The sequence below is a fragment of the Gambusia affinis genome, linkage group LG19 (genome assembly GCF_019740435.1).
Source record: "Gambusia affinis linkage group LG19, SWU_Gaff_1.0, whole genome shotgun sequence".
Taxonomy (NCBI): Eukaryota; Metazoa; Chordata; class Actinopteri; order Cyprinodontiformes; family Poeciliidae; genus Gambusia; species Gambusia affinis.
This window is the reverse complement of record NC_057886.1, coordinates 17286310-17304369: the sequence shown is the minus strand read 5'-3', so window position 1 is coordinate 17304369 and position 18060 is coordinate 17286310. Positions and strand designations below refer to the sequence as shown.

At 36.7% G+C, this 18060-nt stretch overlaps 1 protein-coding gene across 2 annotated transcripts in view; it reads left to right on the top strand.

Moving 5' to 3' along the window:
- Window positions 1–12603, top strand: part of stat5a (signal transducer and activator of transcription 5a) — a 60144-nt gene extending 47541 nt beyond the window's left edge. For both annotated transcript variants that reach the window (XM_044099377.1, XM_044099378.1), the window contains exons 9-19: window positions 1204–1383; window positions 2008–2095; window positions 4460–4582; window positions 4801–4893; window positions 6162–6368; window positions 7610–7704; window positions 7943–8085; window positions 9659–9814; window positions 9918–9969; window positions 10416–10526; window positions 10618–12603. In XM_044099377.1, coding sequence (XP_043955312.1) covers window positions 1204–1383; window positions 2008–2095; window positions 4460–4582; window positions 4801–4893; window positions 6162–6368; window positions 7610–7704; window positions 7943–8085; window positions 9659–9814; window positions 9918–9969; window positions 10416–10526; window positions 10618–10741 — 1372 coding nt within the window. In that variant the 3' untranslated portion in view covers window positions 10742–12603. The remainder of the gene's footprint in view (window positions 1–1203; window positions 1384–2007; window positions 2096–4459; window positions 4583–4800; window positions 4894–6161; window positions 6369–7609; window positions 7705–7942; window positions 8086–9658; window positions 9815–9917; window positions 9970–10415; window positions 10527–10617) is intronic.
- The last annotated feature ends 5457 nt before the right edge of the window (window positions 12604–18060 follow it).

Genomic DNA, 18060 nt, shown 5'->3' with positions numbered 1-18060 from the left:
GTTATGCTGTTGGTTGTATGGTATTCTGTCTGCCTTTTTGCTTTACGTGTTTGTGTGTTACTACATAAATGAATAATGTTGACAGAAATATTTCAAGAGAATATTTCAAGCGAAGCAGTATTTTAAGCATGACCTTCCTTTAATTTGCATCGTTGTGCGCAAGGTCATTTAAAGACCTGCTTAAAGGTAGCTACAATGATGTTTTCTTATTAAAATATTTAAAGATTAAAAGATTTGTCTTCATGACTGAATCAAAGGAGGAGCATGTTTAAAAACCTATTTAAACAAAATTTGTAAGGAATGAAGATATGCAGGTGGCCATGTATAAACTTTATTATTAAAATTGCATTGATAATTGAAATTGGGTTCAAAATGAATAATTACAGTCGCTGTGGAAGACATTTTCTAAAGAGGCAGTGTTACGTAAAATTGACTTATTTGAGCTTTACATCATATTATTCCATTATTCCGTCATCAAAAACATACCTGGAATTTTGCTTTGATTCATTCATGGATGTTTGAAGAATCCTGTAATCTACTGTGACATCCATTCAAGGTGCTTAAATACTTGGGGGAACTGAGTGCAGCCTTTTCCTTGACAGTTTCCAATTAGAGTTTTTGCCTCACAGACAACTTTCCACTCAGCTCCTTCAAACTAGTCAGCAGCAATTAGCAAACATTTGGTGGAGCTGTGCATCACCTGAGTTCATTATATGAGCTACTCTCAGTGCAACGCTGGTAAAAACGTTGTTAAAAGCTTAATGGGGAAGCATTGGTGGGATGAAGTGCTGAAGAGCAGGAGCTTCTTATAAAGACAGAGGCCCGATTTCAGGGTGTTATGTTGCAAAGTCCTTCATCATTTTCTTTTCATGTTTGATATAGAGAGCATTTTTATCTCAATTGAAGGTAACATAGTTACTTCATTGTGCTATAAAATAGCACTATATGCTTGAAAAATTCTATAATACTGATGCCCTTAAAGACAAAGGAAAAATAACAAGATTAAACATTCAGAGTGTTTGAACATCCAACTAAGTAGTCAAAACTATGCAGAATTCATTGTGTTGGAAGCAGAAATATGTACTAAACTCTATAAAATTTCACCTTATCATGGTGTTAACTGTATTACAGGTGGCCACATAAATAAACACCAGTTAGTTCTGCTTTTACCTCCTTGTGTGACCTTCTATTCTGTGTTTACAGCACCTTCATCATTGAGAAACAGCCACCCCAGGTTCTGAAGACCCAAACCAAGTTTGCTGCCACAGTACGCCTCCTAGTGGGAGGGAAATTGAACGTTCACATGAACCCTCCACAGGTCAAAGCAACCATAATTAGTGAGCAGCAAGCCAAGGCATTGCTGAAAAATGAAAACACAAGGAAGTAAGTTTACAGTGCTCTTTTTCTCTGTCAATTCATATTTAAAAACATAAAAGAACATCTTTGTGTGTTATTTATTTGGTAATTATAAATCAGAGATAACACAAATCACATGTGGGGTTTCTCGAGGCCATGCAAGATGTTTCCCACAGAGATCAATAAATGAGAGCTTGTTGAGAATTTCTGTTGAAGCCTCTTTCCACAGCTTAGCACTGAGACATGCCTGGAACCTGAACAGTCGCTCAGAGGAAACTGTGGTGTAGATAGAGAATCCATTTTTAGCTTCTTTCAAAGTCTCACTCCACATTCATCCTGACTTAAAGAAATCCTCCACATCTCCTGGTCAGCTTGGCAGCTAGTGGCAAAAATGGGGAATCTATTAAACAGTCGAATCATCCTCTGGTCTGTATCATCTGCTGTAAACAACATGCTCAAAGACGTTTGTTCACTGGTCCAAAGTAGATAAGATGGTCTTGGTGATAGCCACATATTCCAATTATACAAGGAAAAACATCATTCTAGGAAGCCAGAGGGGTGGAAGATTAGAAGCTATGCAATTCTTACCACACGAGTCCATCACATTAGACAGAAGATTCAATGTACTCACTAATTGTCTTTTTGTTCCAGTGAGAGCAGTGGAGAAATTCTTAACAATAACTGTGTGATGGAGTACCACCAGACTACAGGCACTCTGAGCGCTCACTTCAGAAACATGGTGAGTGGGGGGGGGGGGGGGGTCTTTACTGTCTACAGTGCATCCAGGTAGCATTCGTAATGCTGTGGTTCTTACCACAAATTCTGTTGATTGGACTTGATTTGGAAAAACACACACCTTTCTATATAAGGTCCCACAGCTGATGGTGCATGGCAGAACACAAACACAAAGCATGAGATCGAAGGAATTGTTTGGAAACCTCTGAGATTCTATTGTTGTGAGCCACAAATCTGGTTTTGTGCTGCTTTGAAGGTCACCAGAAAGTGAAAACATGTTATTCTAGTTATGCATCTCAAAGAGTTTAATTCTACCCTGCCATCAAATTCTAAAAATGTATGTTTTTTGTTTTTTTTTGATATGTTGAATCATAGAATTAAAGTAGAGAAACTGACATATAAATGAAAGATATGCAAAACAGATCCATTTATTTACACAGTTCCTAACCTTCTCAGGTCAGTGTCAGGACACACAGCTGCCCCGCCCTTAACCCACACACCCTACGGTGCCGTGCCCTAACAAGTGAAAACAGTTTTCGTGGAACCAGGTGGATGTACAAAATACTAGGTTGTTCGGTCTATATTGAGAAATGCTAAAAATAATCTTGTGTTTACATTTTTTTTATTTACTTTAAATATTCAAAAATACAACTCAACCATATTTGGTAGCTAAAATTTGGAGTAGTCATTTTCTATATGACTTTGTCAGTCTCTCACTTGTCCTCTAAGTAAGATTGAAAGATGTCTTAAATGTTTTCCACTTATGAACAACTTTTTAACAGTAAATCTGGATCAACATTTTAATTGATTTCAAAATATCTTGAATGTCCAATTATGGGACTGTCCATGTGGCTCATGTGGCTCTACATGTTTAACTTTAAATTGGAATAGAAATCCCGCGGTTTGAACAAAATCCCATTCCAAAGTCTCAAATTCCAAAGATGGGACTCCAGTGTGGACAGCAGGACGAGACTCTGTGCTTTTCTTTTCTTTCTTTTTTTTTTTTTTTTGTGAAATTGCTTCTAAAAAGTGCTGGAAAGTTCAAGGAAGCAGTCTGTGTTTGTGTTTGTAAAAAATAGCTTTTAAAATATGGGATCCAAAAAGATTTCCACGAATACAGGGCTTGCTTTCATACTATTCAAATACCAGGATGTCATTTGATGAGCTGAAAGCTGAATTTAACTTGGTCTGAAATATTGTACATTCGCCCTCAAAACTTTGTTGGATTAAAATAGAATAATGTTATCATCCAACCTCGCTCTTCACCTTTAGAAAAATTCAGATAAATAATAATTATTACACAAAGGGTATTATACCAAAGTGCTCCAGTTTTCTATTAGCACAATCATCTGGACATTCTCAGAAGAGGCAGAATGCCTGGAAAAGAAAACCTTTAAACTGAAATTTCTGACAAATCAAATGTAATGCAAAATATAAAGGGTTGATGTGTGCTTGTTAAACATGCAGAGCTTCATTGATATGACAACAATATCACACCGGACCTATGCATGAAAAATAAAGTGTTCCTTTACTTTCTTTTACATGGAAAGTATTCATGAGAATTCGTGGACCTCCTCAGATTCATGGATGAATTGTGAATCTGTGGATAAAGTGGATCTTAATAAATCTTCCCATTGAAACTATAACTTTATTTGTAATGGTAAAACTCATGTTTGCGAATAAAAGAGGAAATATTATTAACAGCAGAAGAAGGTGCATAATGTGGACATTACAGTTTTTATCCTTGAGAAAATCTTACTGGCTTTGGTTTGTCAAAATGGTTTTCTTTCAATACAGTTGGATTTTTTTTATTATATATGATATACTTTCCCATATGTAGGGTACCTAATTTATTCAGGCTAGCACTGCTTTGTAATTAGTATTTAATTGGTTTTGTTGTATTCTGCCACTTAAAAAAGTACAAATCAGAATCACTTTATTGTGAATCAATTCAGAATCAATTTCCTCACAGGCTAGGAAATTGATTTGATATTATGGTAAAAAAATTAAAAAATAACATGAGTATGAAAAATATACAATATATAAACAGGTGCAGAGTAGCAGATGGATGAGGTGTGTTATGCCAGAGTCTTGTTCAACAGTCTAATGGCTGAGGGAAAGAAACTGATCTTGTGAAAGAAGTTCTGGTCCAGATGGGTTGCAGTCTCCTGCCTGAAATATATATTGTGGTGGGAAAAAACAAAATGTTCCCAGATTGATAGGGTGCAACCAATGCTTCTTGTAGATCTTGGCTGTGGTTAATCCCTATTGCTCTTTATTGATTATTTATACTTAAAGGTATTTTTGCATATCCCTACTGTTTATACTGTGCATAAACATATTTATCTTATCATATCTTTTTTTGTAGTCTTTGAAAAGGATCAAACGATCGGACAGACGTGGAGCAGAGTCGGTCACAGAGGAGAAGTTCACCATCTTGTTTGAGTCTCAGTTTAGTGTTGGAAGTAATGAACTTGTCTTTCAAGTTAAGGTAAGGTTATAGATAGATAAAAGTCAACAATAGAGTTACATTAACATCTATAGGAATTCAGTTGTTTTTGGTCATTGTGGAAATCTGTTTATCCTCAAAAAATCTAAGCTTCTGATAGAATATACGGTTTGCATACTTTTCTATGTATTTTTGCTGTTTGTGCACAATCTTATTTGCACTCATGTGCCAACTGAATGTTATTTCTTTTCTCTGAACAGACATTATCACTTCCTGTTGTGGTGATAGTTCATGGTAGTCAAGACAATAATGCTACAGCAACTGTATTGTGGGACAATGCGTTTGCAGAGGCAGTAAGTAAAATATTTGTGTGGTATTGTGTGTCTGCTTTCCAAATTTTCTGTAGATGCGGTCGCATTTTTGGAATTCATGTGCATTTTTAACTCTTCCAAAACATCTAGATAAAAGAACACTTAACTCTATTTTTTTGGCTTTCATTTGTGTCTTGTTATAATCTTTTCTCCTTGAAGGAAACAATAGTTCGAAGTTAGAAAATTAACATTCAAATGAATAATTAAATCTATTAAATGAAATATAAACTGTAGACAAATCTCACAGCTCTGAAAATAGTAGTAAGACATTTTTTAAACACTAAGTAGTTTAGCCATAAAATAAAAAAGTTGAGGCATGTTTTCTGCATTTAGGACCAGTAGAGTTTAAACATTCTTGTTTTCAAGAATATTTTGTGGAGATATAAAAATGTAAGAATACAGTTTTTCTGTTTACAATACACATGTGCAGTCCTTTACACTTTAATAGAAAGTAAGTTGTAAAAGCAGTTTCTTTTTAAACATTTACCACCTAAGTAAATATGAAGGTTATAAAGTAGCACATTAATGTAACAGAGCTTGGTGTGTAACTTTTTAATAAAGGCAGTAAAAGTTGGGTAAGAATTTTTTTTCTTTTCTTTTGGTCATAAAATCTTTCACACATAAAGTTGTGTACACATCCTGTTAATAAACATTCAACTTTAGTCTTGCTTGCATTGCTACTGGCAGTTAGCTTGTTTATCATAATAGCATTTAGCAATTCCTTTCAGTTTCAGATATAGCTTATTTGCTAAGTTTGTGCATAAATTCAAGGAATTTGACTTTGATTTCACTTTATATTTGTGTCTGAAATATGGTGAGACTACTTTTGGGTTTGAAGTCTTTTCAAAATCTCTGTTTTGGCTTTATAGATAAACACATACTTGATCTTTACTGTTTTATGCTTAGTTTATTCTTGGTTTCATTGAAATTTTCCTCATTAAGCTTCTTTTTTGAGCTTAATAAGTTGCTGTTTAAGCAAACTTCAATGTACTTGAACTATTTTTTTGCACAGTTTGTGCTGATTACTTCTATATTTACCTTGTAAATGGCTTGGTAGCACAAAAGCAACCAATATGCAAACATTTGAACCTGGAACCCAATTGCATAGTATGTGTAGTCGTGAAATTAGGTATCAAGTCACTGATTAATGCACTATTCATAATGTCATAAGCACAAAGCTGCTTATATGAGTGCATGTTCATTTTTGTCAGCGATGTCACCGAAAGTTTTTTACATTTTATTCCCATCAGGGTCGAGTGCCTTTTCTTGTGCCAGATAAGGTACTTTGGCCTCAGCTGTGTGAAGCCATCAACATGAAGTACAAGGCAGAGGTGCAGAGCAACAGAGGACTATCTGAGGAGAACCTGGTCTTCCTGGCTCAGAAAGCTTTCAGCAGCTCCAGCAACAATCCTGAAGACTACCGGAGCATGACGATGACCTGGTCACAGTTTAACAGGGTTAGCAGCAGCCGGCTTACCTCGTGATGCTCTGAGCAAACATGCAGCTTTCAAAAATAGTGTTAAGTTTATTTGTTATTGTCAGAGTTTTATCACTTTATTTAGATTTTTTTTAAAGCCCTCAACTCATAGTACATAATGTGTTTCAACCACAAGTTTTTTGGTAGCTTTTGTTGTCAGTAGGAGATTTATACACAGAAATATTTCCTGTTTCATTTGTGGCATCCTCACTGCTCTTTTCTGTGGTCAGCTTGAGTGAGAATTCTTCATTGGCAGTCAAGTCTTCATGTTAATTGTTCTGTTTGTTCACATAGAACAATACCAGAAGCTCCATTTACTGGCTTAAAACAGCCATTATGGGCTGAAAATGCATCTCCATTCCATACACTATCTTTCTCATTGGCTGATCAAACCATTATGCGTCAGCCCTTTAGAAAAAAGTGCATCAAGGTCATACACGAACACACCGCTATATCCATTCACGTAATGCACATACGTACACAGTGGAAATTATGTATTAGCGGTGGGACTCGATTAAAATTTTAACTTAAGTTAATTAATTGCAATTAACATTTTAATTGAAAACTATATATCTAAAAAACCATCATTTTTAATTTAAAAGAACCTTTGGCTGCTAAATCATTAAATAAATAGAAAGGTGAACTCAACAACATATTTTTTGTTTTTTGTTTTTGAGCAATTATTTACATAATTCAACCATAAAACTGGTGCAAAGTGCTATTGTGCCCATTCAGCTTTCAACTATTTCAGGAACTTCTTTGAGAAAATACTTCTTTAGAAATGTGGATGCTAACATTGGCATTGGGGACGCCTCTCCTTGAGATAACTTTTTTTAGCATTGACAGGCTGACTCCTTTTTGCACAATACACATACAACAGCAGTCTTTTCCAGGGTCCCATAAGATTGGTGTGTGAAGCCCCAATGAGCCAAGAGAAGCAATTTTCTTGTCCATTGCTGCTGTTTACGGACATGCCGTGTGTCAGATTAATTAAATAAGCAAATACAAAGATTTTATATATGTAATGTGTTAAAATTTTGAATGCTTTAAAATCTATGTAATACGTATTAATCAAAAATTACTTGTTAAAGTCCTGTCCCTATATAATCTTCATTTAAGTGAACCGAACTGATTTAGAGAAATGCGAAAAAGAGAATCAGTCAAACTAAATCCTGCATGGTTTTCAGGAGATTTTGCCTCCAACATATTTTCTGTCCACAGGAAAGCCTTCCAGGAAGGAACTTCACATTTTGGCAGTGGTTCGATGGTGTGATGGAACTTACTAAGAAGCATCTCAAGCCTCACTGGAATGATGGGTAAGGAAGCTGTAGGTTCAGTTTTAGAGTTTAGCTGTAAATTGTGTCTGATCAGACACATTAAATAAAACACTACAAGAACTTCATTCATTTCATTTTCAATGTTTTATTTCACTTTCTAAAGCGCTAAATGTTTTGATACATTCTCTTTTTATGTTTCCCATGGCAACTAGAAAAACAAAAATGAGTTCAATCAGGAATTCTTTCTTTGTATTTATATACAACATTGTCTTTGTAGAGCAATTCTGGGCTTTGTGAACAAGCAGCAGGCTCAAGATATGCTGATGTCCAAACCCAATGGTACCTTTCTTCTACGCTTCAGTGACTCTGAGATTGGAGGTATAACAATTGCGTGGGTGGCAGAAAATCCCAACAAAGCAGGTAGGATGTGCTGGATATCAATTTAGAAACTTGTTTTAGCTTTAGAAGATGCAAATGAGCCAGCCAATGTGTGTATCCCTTTCAGAAATGTTATTCTTTGCACAGCTTTGAAGCTAGTGAAGTGTCAACCGCAAGAAAAAACAAGAAAACAACTTGGTATCTCAAGTTATTTGTATTGACCTCTTCAGTAAGACATACATCTTGTGTAACATTTGTCATTTCTAATAACTTTGGTGTAGTTTATTGTGATTTTCTGTAAATAATTTCTAAAGGACCCTTTGCAACCACATTGCTCTATTCCTGTTAAACATAAATTTTATTTAAGAGATATTCTTTTGTTTTACAGTTTGTTTTGTTGTAGGTGGAATGTCTGGAGTATTTATGTTCAGTCATTGTCTTACACTGTTCAGCATGCTGTGTGTGTTTGCAGCTCTGAATTATGTCAGAGCAATCACTGCTCTGTAATGCCACCCTGGATCCAAGAGGGTCATCGAAAAGTTTTAAAGTTCTCTACAGCAATCCTCCTGCAAGACTGAATAATTTGCAAATAAGCAACTCTGGTTCTTAAAATGAAATAGAGGTGTGATCTTGCCATTCAGGAAATGGCTTCTTCATTTGGGAAGAAAAAGTGCCTTTAATCCAGCTGTGTAGGGGATTTGTGTCTTGACTTACCCCACTTTGCAAAAATCTAGACATCTGGTGTCTGGTCCAGGGCTGTGGCCAAATCATGGGTTTGGCTGCAGCAGCAAAGACATCTCTGAGGCCCCAGCTTTCCAGAATATTCAATATCAATTATAAAGTTCTGGGGCTGTTTGAAGAAATGGACACCACCCTTTAAAAGACTTGTGACCTTAAGATAAAGGTGAAGTCTTTTGATACCCCCCCCCCCACCCCCACGAGCTTAAATTGAATGTTAGTAACTTTCCAGGAAGGACCCAGAGTTTTACTGGCTTCTCTTTTGGTTTTGTCTGAAAGCTTATTTTGTGCAGCAGGCAGCACAAAGATCATTCATTGGAGTCGTCAAGATATTAATTGGAAAGTCTCTCTTGACTTCAAAAAGATGAGATGGCGACTTTGTCCCCTTAATCTTTTTTTAATGTCGAGTACTGACATTACTCAACATATGCTGGAACATATTTTTCCTAAAATGAAATAACTGAATTTGAACCAGGTGAAGCAAAAACTATGTCACTAGAGCACATTTACAAAGAAGTCAATCAGTAATTAGACCTGGATGTGACTGGTGAAATTAAGCGAAGAAAAATTTAGTTATTCGTTCTCTCACAATTTAACACTAGCACCATATAGGATGCAGTTGGTTGAGATTGTTTTTTGATCTTGATAAGTGCAGTTTGTATTTGTATTCTTGTATTCTTTGGTTAGCCTTCTATAATAAAATTTGTTTGATGATGAGTTCTTTCTTTTTAACCTGTCTGTAAATAAACAACTGCTACTTTACCCAGTGATAACATTTAGTTTCTGTTCTGATACCGTCTCATCATCTGAAATTTTCTCCTTGAAAGAAATAGGAGAGTGTGATTGCTGTTATTGATAGTTGACTCTGTGTGTTTAGGTGAGCGGATGGTTTGGAATCTGATGCCCTACACAACTAAAGACTTCTCCATTCGCTCTCTGGCCGACCGAATTAGTGATCTCAATCACCTACTGTTCCTCTATCCTGACAGACCCAAGGATGAGGTGTTTGCCAAATATTACACACCACCCCTCTGTAAGAAACTCTGTTCAAATAAACTCCAAAATTACTGAAGCAAGAAGATGTATGATGTAACAAATTGAATTTGTTTGTACAATTTTCTCAAATTTTTTTATAGCTAAAGCGGTGGATGGTTACGTGAAACCACAAATCAGACAAGTAGTGCCTGAGTAAGTATTTCCTGCCTGTACTTTTCCTCTTATTCCTCCATTTCTGTTTTGTCTCCCTATTCTTCCTTCTCTGCCGTGCACTTGCCTGTTATTATTCTAAAGCAGCATTTAGAGTTAATCATCCAGGGCCGGACCTTGAATTCAGGTTAGCCATTAGTTAGCTGTTACAGTTGGAGGAGGCCAATTAAAGATGGCGGGGGTTCCTGCATGAGCTTGTCTTCCACTCATCATATGAGTTAGGCTTGTTAGTTATGAAGCCGCACCGCCTGCCTATCTCTATGGTAGGTTTCGCAGCGCTTCAGAAAATGGACCCAAGGATATAGAAAAGCACAGGAAGCACGCTGAGAATTGTTGCTTAGGAAACTGCCGAATCAATTCTCATCAATCTTTTGTTCCAGATTTACAGTTTAATTTATTTTTTATTGGGGACGGGGGTTTTTTCGCAGCTTTGCTACAGCTAATCCAGACCCAGTCAGTGGAAATCCAACATATATGGATCAGGGTGCCTCTCCAGCACCTGTTAATCACTCTCACACTTATGCGATGTACCCTCCTATGTAAGTTAACAAGACCCTCAAAAATATCATCTCCTTTATGTGGATTTTGTTGCCTTGTTCAGGCGTGAATGGTCTCTGCTTCCCTTGACAGAGCTGACCCTGTGTTGGACGGAGACGGCGACTTTGATCTCGATGACACCATGGACGTGGCGAGGCATGTGGAGGAGCTTCTGCGAAGGCCTGTGGAGAGTCAGTGGGGTGGCCAGCAGTCTTGACCCTTGACCTCGTGACATGCAATGCAACCAAGCAAGCCCTCCCCTAACTCCTGCCCCACCTGTTGTTAACATGGTTTAATTCCATTCATCTCTTTTTTTTTTTTTTTTTCAGTACCGCTATAATGTAAAATTGTTAATAATGGCTGTCTGTTTCCTTTTCCTTTCAGTGTAAGAACATGCATGTCTGTGATTTCCTATAGTTTATTTGTGTCTCATACGTGTTTGCAAAACAGACTAGATTAAACCAACCTACAATGTTACAGTGTTGTGAAAAACAAAGGAAGAAATATTGTCCATGGAAATTGTGCATGTATTTTCAATTGATCTTATATTCATTTTGAAAAATATGCTACTGTATGATGTTATTTCAGAAGTTGAATGTTTTGGGGTTTTTTGTATTATCTGCTTTGTAAAATTGTTATTGTTCTGCTAGTGACACTGAAATTGCCCTTTGACAAAAGAGAAACTTTAAAGAGGAGTTTTGCCTTCGCTCCTAGAAAAAAATAATTCATTGCTTGTCAGTTATTCAGATGTCTATACACTAACATATGGCAGAGTTGCTCTCTCTGCGCTCTGATCCTGACTGCACACACATCAGAACATGGTACTCGCTCGCAAGCTTAAGATTTATTTGTGTCCGATTTGTTCACCAGCTGCAAAGGAAAGGAGCTCATGCACCTCCCTTGCTCTCACAGGGCTATATGTCTTCTCTTTATACACAGAAATGCAAATCTAAGCATTTACCTAGCGCTGCAAGTTTGTCCTCTCAGGTCCCTCTGTTCCCCTCATCGATGCTACCTCGCATTGGTCTCCTGACAGTTGTTCGTATTGGTTCCCTTACTGTTTCTGCACACCCTGTCTCCAGTAGGTACATTCAGTGAATTTTGTGTTCTAGTAGTTTCCTTTAATGTTTGTGAAAAAGATCCCTTGCTGCAAAGGGGCAAACTTTTGGCTGTTTTATGCTTGAAACCACTCTCGTGAAGATGTCCGGAGTCTTGAAGTGTCTTGCGTCTGATTGGTTATGCCTAAATATCCTGCGTTTTCTGTATCCTTATTCATTTATTTTGTGTAACTGCATCATGACACTGTGGCATGTGCATGTCTCTTTGTGAAAACTTGAACAAGCAAGCAGCAAGTGTTGCAAAGCAAAAAATCAAGGTTTTAAAGGTTTGCCAGACTGAAGGACTGCTGCCAGATTCAGAACCTGCAGGACGTCACTTTGCTTCTATGTTTGACTTGCGTCCTCAGAATCAGACTAATTATTGTTGTGCATCCCCCTGTTTGTTTTACATAGATCAGAATTAAGACAGTGTTGCAACCTCAGGAAAAAATTATTGCAGAACCAGTGTTTAAGCCAAAAAGAAAACATTGTATACAAAAGATAATACATTTATTTTATATATTATATTGTTTCTGTGGCACTCCACAGTTGAATGTAAACACTTTTGATCAGACTAAAGATTCACATACAGTTTGTGGAAATTTACGTAGAAACAGAAGTACTCACTAACAAAGAATAGAGAGCAGTCAAAAATAAATGTGTATTTTTTATTAGCTTTTTGATCACTATATTTAATGTTTTCCCTGATTTAATTTCTTTTTATTTTACTTGTCCTTTTTTGACAAAGAAGAAGAAGAAATCTCAAGCCACAGGTGACTTTTTGACAGAACCCCATTGCCATCCTTCTCATCCTTTTTAAGATTTGTTTGACTGTAGACCGTTCGTGTTTCAGTGAGATAGATGGCGCTGTGTTGTTTGATGTATATGTACTATGTTTGTTGTTTGAGTTTATCACTTGGAGACTGTTCAAAGAGCCACAGCTGTTGAGTTGAGAAGAATAAAATAAAGTTTTATAAATAAATTTGTTTAGAAACCCTTTTTATTCTTTAAAAATAGATAATTGAATAGGGTATGTTTCAGGTGCAAAATTGGGACAGTTTGTTACCCCCAACAATCCAATTCTGAGTTTAGAGTCACAAATTGTTCTGTTTCTCTTTTTCCATCCATCCATCCATCCATCCATCCATCCATTGTCTATACACCCTTTGTCCCTAATGGGGTCAGGAGGGTTGCTGGTGCCTATCCCCAGCTGCGTTCCGGGCGAGAGGCGGGGTACACCCTGGACAGGTCGCCAGTGTTTCTCTTTTTTTATTATTTTATATACTTTTTTATCATTATTTTTAGTTGTGCATGAAGTAAAACCAAACTGATACACTGAGTGGAAGGCCACACAATTAAGTATTTCTTTCCTGTAATACAACTCTGTTGACTGTAAAATCCAATTAGATTTTTTTTTTTTACCGGTAATTTGACAAATCATTCGCAAACCAGAAAAACATCATGTGTATAACGGCTTATTAGGTCCTTAAAAGCCATAATCAAATAATTAAAAGGGACATATTGAGTCCACTTGTGTTTGTTGTGCACTGCAACTTTTATTAAGATTTATAAATCATCTTATAATAAAAATATGGAGGTTGGTATTAACCCATGAATTAGCGAGTATAATTCATGTTGTCATTATTTTCCTTGCTTAATGTAATTGCCTTCTTTTGCCTTTAAACTCACCAGGACACTAAATTGGATTCATGAGACAGACAGGAAAAAATTCAGTGTTAGGGTTTCTACACTGGCTACCAGCTACTTTCACCTTAAATTCTGGGCTAACATTTTCTGCTTTGAATGGTCAAGCTTAACATGATGCTCTGCCCCCATGCGGAAGTAGAGCAAACCTCCAACAAATAAACATTTACAATGGCAGAGGTAGAAAAACTCAATGCTTTACCTGAAATATTTTTGCCTTAGCCAACACTGAGGCAAAGACGACAGGCAGAAATCTTCTCCAACGAGTTGCACATCGGGTCTGTAAGGTTATTTGCAAGAAACAATGGAGAAATCAATGTTAAAGGCCAAGTCTTTCACAGCCGAGGGGCACAAAGTCTCATTGGATGTGAGGAGAAAATTTTGTCGGGAGAATTTTGCACATGCAAAAGCGAGTAAGTAATAACTTAAGAGCTTTTACAAATTTGTCTTCAGGAAAAAGCTCAAAAGTAAACCTTAGCATAAAAAGGCACTTTAATATAAATGCAGCAGTTACTACCGTATGTTTTTATGCTGCCATAGAGCATTGATTTTACAGACATAAAATCAAGCATACTTCACTTATTGATCTTTGATCAAACTACCAATAAGTGTTATGACAAAAATGGGATGCTTACTACCAGTTACCTTTGTATGGATGGACATGTGGTAGTTGCCGTCAATCACAGTTTTATTCAATTGGATGTGAAGTCGGCTGCAGGCCCTGATGAATTTCTTGCATTACTGGAAAGCAATTTCCAGACTCCATTTGAATTTTGGAAATTGCTTTCTGCCCTTTATACACTCTGGTAACAGCTGCCAGGGTTACATGTTTTCCACTAACAACTTTGGACCATGATTTCCTATGATTTTCCTCAAAATCTTTATGACTGCAGTGCTTCAGCAAGACAACATTGTCGGAGGTTCAGCTCCTCTGTGATAAGTTCCATATATAAAAACAAACTATGACATCCAGGCCTTGACACTTCTGCCTCCATGTGACAGTTTTAATGTGGTTCTCCTCCAAATAACTCAAATTTAGACGATGTTTGTTTTAATTCTAAAAAACATGCCACTAGATACCACTCAATAATTTGAGTTTGTCTTAGAAATCAAAAGTTAAACACCAGCAAAAGGTCTTGTGATGACACTGTAGAGTTTTTTGAAAATTTTTAGCATGTTTTAATTTGATTTGAGACATTATGTAAATTTATTAGTATTTTTAAAATGATTAAATATCCATATGTTAAAATATTTTCACCTGTTTATCGGAAGCATCTAACGCTGAATACCGTAAGTTTGTTTCTGCCATCTGGTGGAAAAAATAAGCACTACATTTGTTTTTATGCGTTTGAACTGAAGTCTAAATACCAATTAAGTTCCTCGTGTCATGCCTGTGAAAGATAAGAGAATCTAATTTACAATCAAATTCAATAAAATGTAACCGGTTCGTCCGTAAACAATTTTCTTTATCAGTTTTGAAAGGTCGGGGATTTCACTGCTTGCATCAACACCATGGAACCTAATTATTTCTATTGGATATATTGCATTGCATTCCAGTCTTATCTTCAGACTTTATAATTTATGTACAGCCAACCATGTCAGAGGCTGAAATCGTGTGTTTGTTAGTGATAGTATTGAAAGAGCAAATGGCTCCTATACATCTTTAAAGTCAAGTTACAGCAGAAGTTCCTTGTTTGTGTTATAAACTGATGCACATAGAAGGTTTTCCTGCAGCAGAGAGTGCCGCAGCATAAAATCTACCAATGTGCGCAGGAAACTTACATCAGAGTTTCAACTTCAAGCTGAAACCAAGAAATAGTTCTAGTATTTAAAAAGTGTTTAAAATGTGTGCATTTTTTCCCGTTTTAAAGAGATTTTAAAAAAAACTCCTATTACATAAAAGAAATAAAACTGCTCAACTATTTAAATCATTACATGATAATTACAAAATAATTTGTAAGCAACCACATTTATGAATTTATTTAGCATTAATGTTAAGTTACTGATGAAAATATCACTGACTCGTGTTCATATAATTGGTATCATCATTACCAGATGATCATATAATCATCTGATGTTAAATCCTGTAATTCCCCTCATTTTGTGATTGGCTCACCCCGACTGGCTTTAGAGAAAAGCTCAATTGTTTTTCTAGTTCCTGTTAACCTCTAGATGTCAGTAAAGTCCATTAAATAAGCATCAACAGTTCGACTCAGTATATACTGAATACATTTAAATTTCTGTATTTAATAGCATCTGGATTGCTTGGATCATATTCCTATAAATGAACTGTATTGTGTTTTTTTGTTTGTTTGTTTGTTTTGCCTCACTATCACTCACTGATGTTCCTAGATAACCATTGTTACTGTTTGCTGCCACTGGCTTCTGGAAAAACGGATACATGTAGCTGTCATGTTCTCCACAGTCTGATCTCAGTAAATAACAGCACTTCATGTAAATTATTGTGAGTTTAAATGAACCACTCCTAGCGTAAAGCCTGAAGACAGCCAAGCATTGCCAACATATTGACACAAACAATTTAACCTTTAGATGTTTAAAATCTTTGCTACCAAGGGGACACTGTAATATGACCTCTAACTGCACTCAAAGTTTATGGTAATGATTTATCTATAATCATCTTAGGTCATTGATTTAAAACACTGGTGCACCTTCTCACTTCTATTACTGGAATGTCAGTGTGCAAATTTATTTGGGTGATGGAGAAAGCCATAGATTTTATTCTAACAACTGCATTTACATACGAAACAATCATTTAAATATCCGTTATAAATGATTTTAGTCATGGTTTCAGTTCCTTTTAATCTGAAGAATAACAGGGCCAGGAAGCATGCTGACAAAGCTTAAAAAGACACACCCTATTCTCCGCAGTGATGAGAAGCACCAACTTCCGTTTTAGATATCATCTTTCAAATGTAAAATAGGCGTCTGCCTATGTGTCTTGGTCTTGTGGTTTTATTGCTGCAATCAGTATCAACACAAACATGAAAGCTCCTACTACATTCAGCGCTGAGCTCATTTGAACAACTGGAAAACACATGACTTTTTGTAAGCAGCAATAAAAATACAATTCTGAATCATAAGCAGTTGAGGAACATCTATCTTTTCCCCTGATCCTTCTGCATCCACTTGCTGAGGGTTTCGCAAACTTTAAATCCGTATTTTGATTGGTGAGATATGAGGAAGGACATATCTGGCCTCAGACATGTCCTCCCAACAGACACATTGGGAAACTTTATTGATCAGAACCCAACAGAATTTGCAGCGGGATGGAGGTTGCCTAACTGTATGCAGCCATGTTTGACATCCTGCCACAGGAAACAGCAGCAAACCTCAATGGAAAAAACAGGTATTTTCAAAAAACATATTTCAGACTGGCTTATGCAGGATATAGTTTTACTACCTTGTTTAAAATCACACAAAAACTTCCTCCCATGCTTTCCAGTCCAGCTAACACTAAAGGATAATCCAGTGTAACGTATCCAGTATCTGTGGTTGGATCAATCACAAACACATTTTAAAAGGATTACTGATTGCACTCTGTGGACTCATGTGAACTATGAGTTTGAGGCCTATCTCATCAGTGGCCTTTCTACATTAAAGTGAGGCAGCTGGGTTGAGTGAGGAGGCTTTTAAAAGCAGAAGTTTTGCTAAATTATTTCTGATTATGCATAATACATGACCCTGGGAGAGCATGAAGGAAAGTAGAGGCAAGCAGAGAGTGAATGAGGGGAAAGAAAGGAGCATAAAAACGCTCCAATCTCCATGTCCATGAAAATAAAGCCTCGGTAGTACATCCTCATGAGTCCTTTTCTTAAACTCTTTGCAATAACATTCATTCTCTAATTTTGTTCACTTTCCCCAATCCTCTTTCATCACCCTTTCCATACTTGAGAAGGAGCTGGACTGCACGGGTTCTCTCATGTCTTTAGGATAACAACACCCAAGGGCTGAATGTACAGACGTCTCAGTGAATTTCACAAGGTGTGAAATGAATCAAAAACATCCTTCAATATATTTTTGTCCTCTTAATTTTGGCTATAATTGCTTATAGCTTAGGAAAAGCCAAAATGTCTACATTAATTGAAAGTGGCACAAAGACTGTCAGTATGTGACTCTGTTGAGATGTTAAGGAAGATCTTTTATGTCATTGGCTTTCGTGTCTCATTTGCTTGTTGACAAAGAAGTGCTGAGTTTGCTGTCTGATCAGCATTTTGATGCCACAGTCAGTAAACTTTTGGTACTGGTGGCACGTTGAACAGGTGTCAGATTTAGCTGGAAAAGGAAATCAACGTCTCCTTGAAATTTATTTGAAAATGGAAGCATGAAGAGTCTCCTAACAAATGGTAAGGTATGATTTTGAGTTACCGCCAGAAGACATGGCACATAAATAAGCAACTAAACACTCTGGAGTCTTTGCTCCAAAAGGAAGACCTTGGACCACTGAGCAAAAGTACCGTTATTTTTCTCCTCAGTCCAGGTTGGATAGATCTGATGTTATCGTTGACTCAACTTTACAATAACAGGTCAAGTTAGCACTCTGTGAACAGTCAGCTTCTTTAGCAATGACCCTCTGTGATTAGCTCTCTTTAGCCCACCCTGTGAGATCATATAGAGAAATGACAGTTATGGAGCTCATGTTCTGCTGCTCTGGACTCTGCCCAAGCATGCTGATTGTGATTTGATTTGCACTCTCAGGTTATAAATGGAGTCTCAT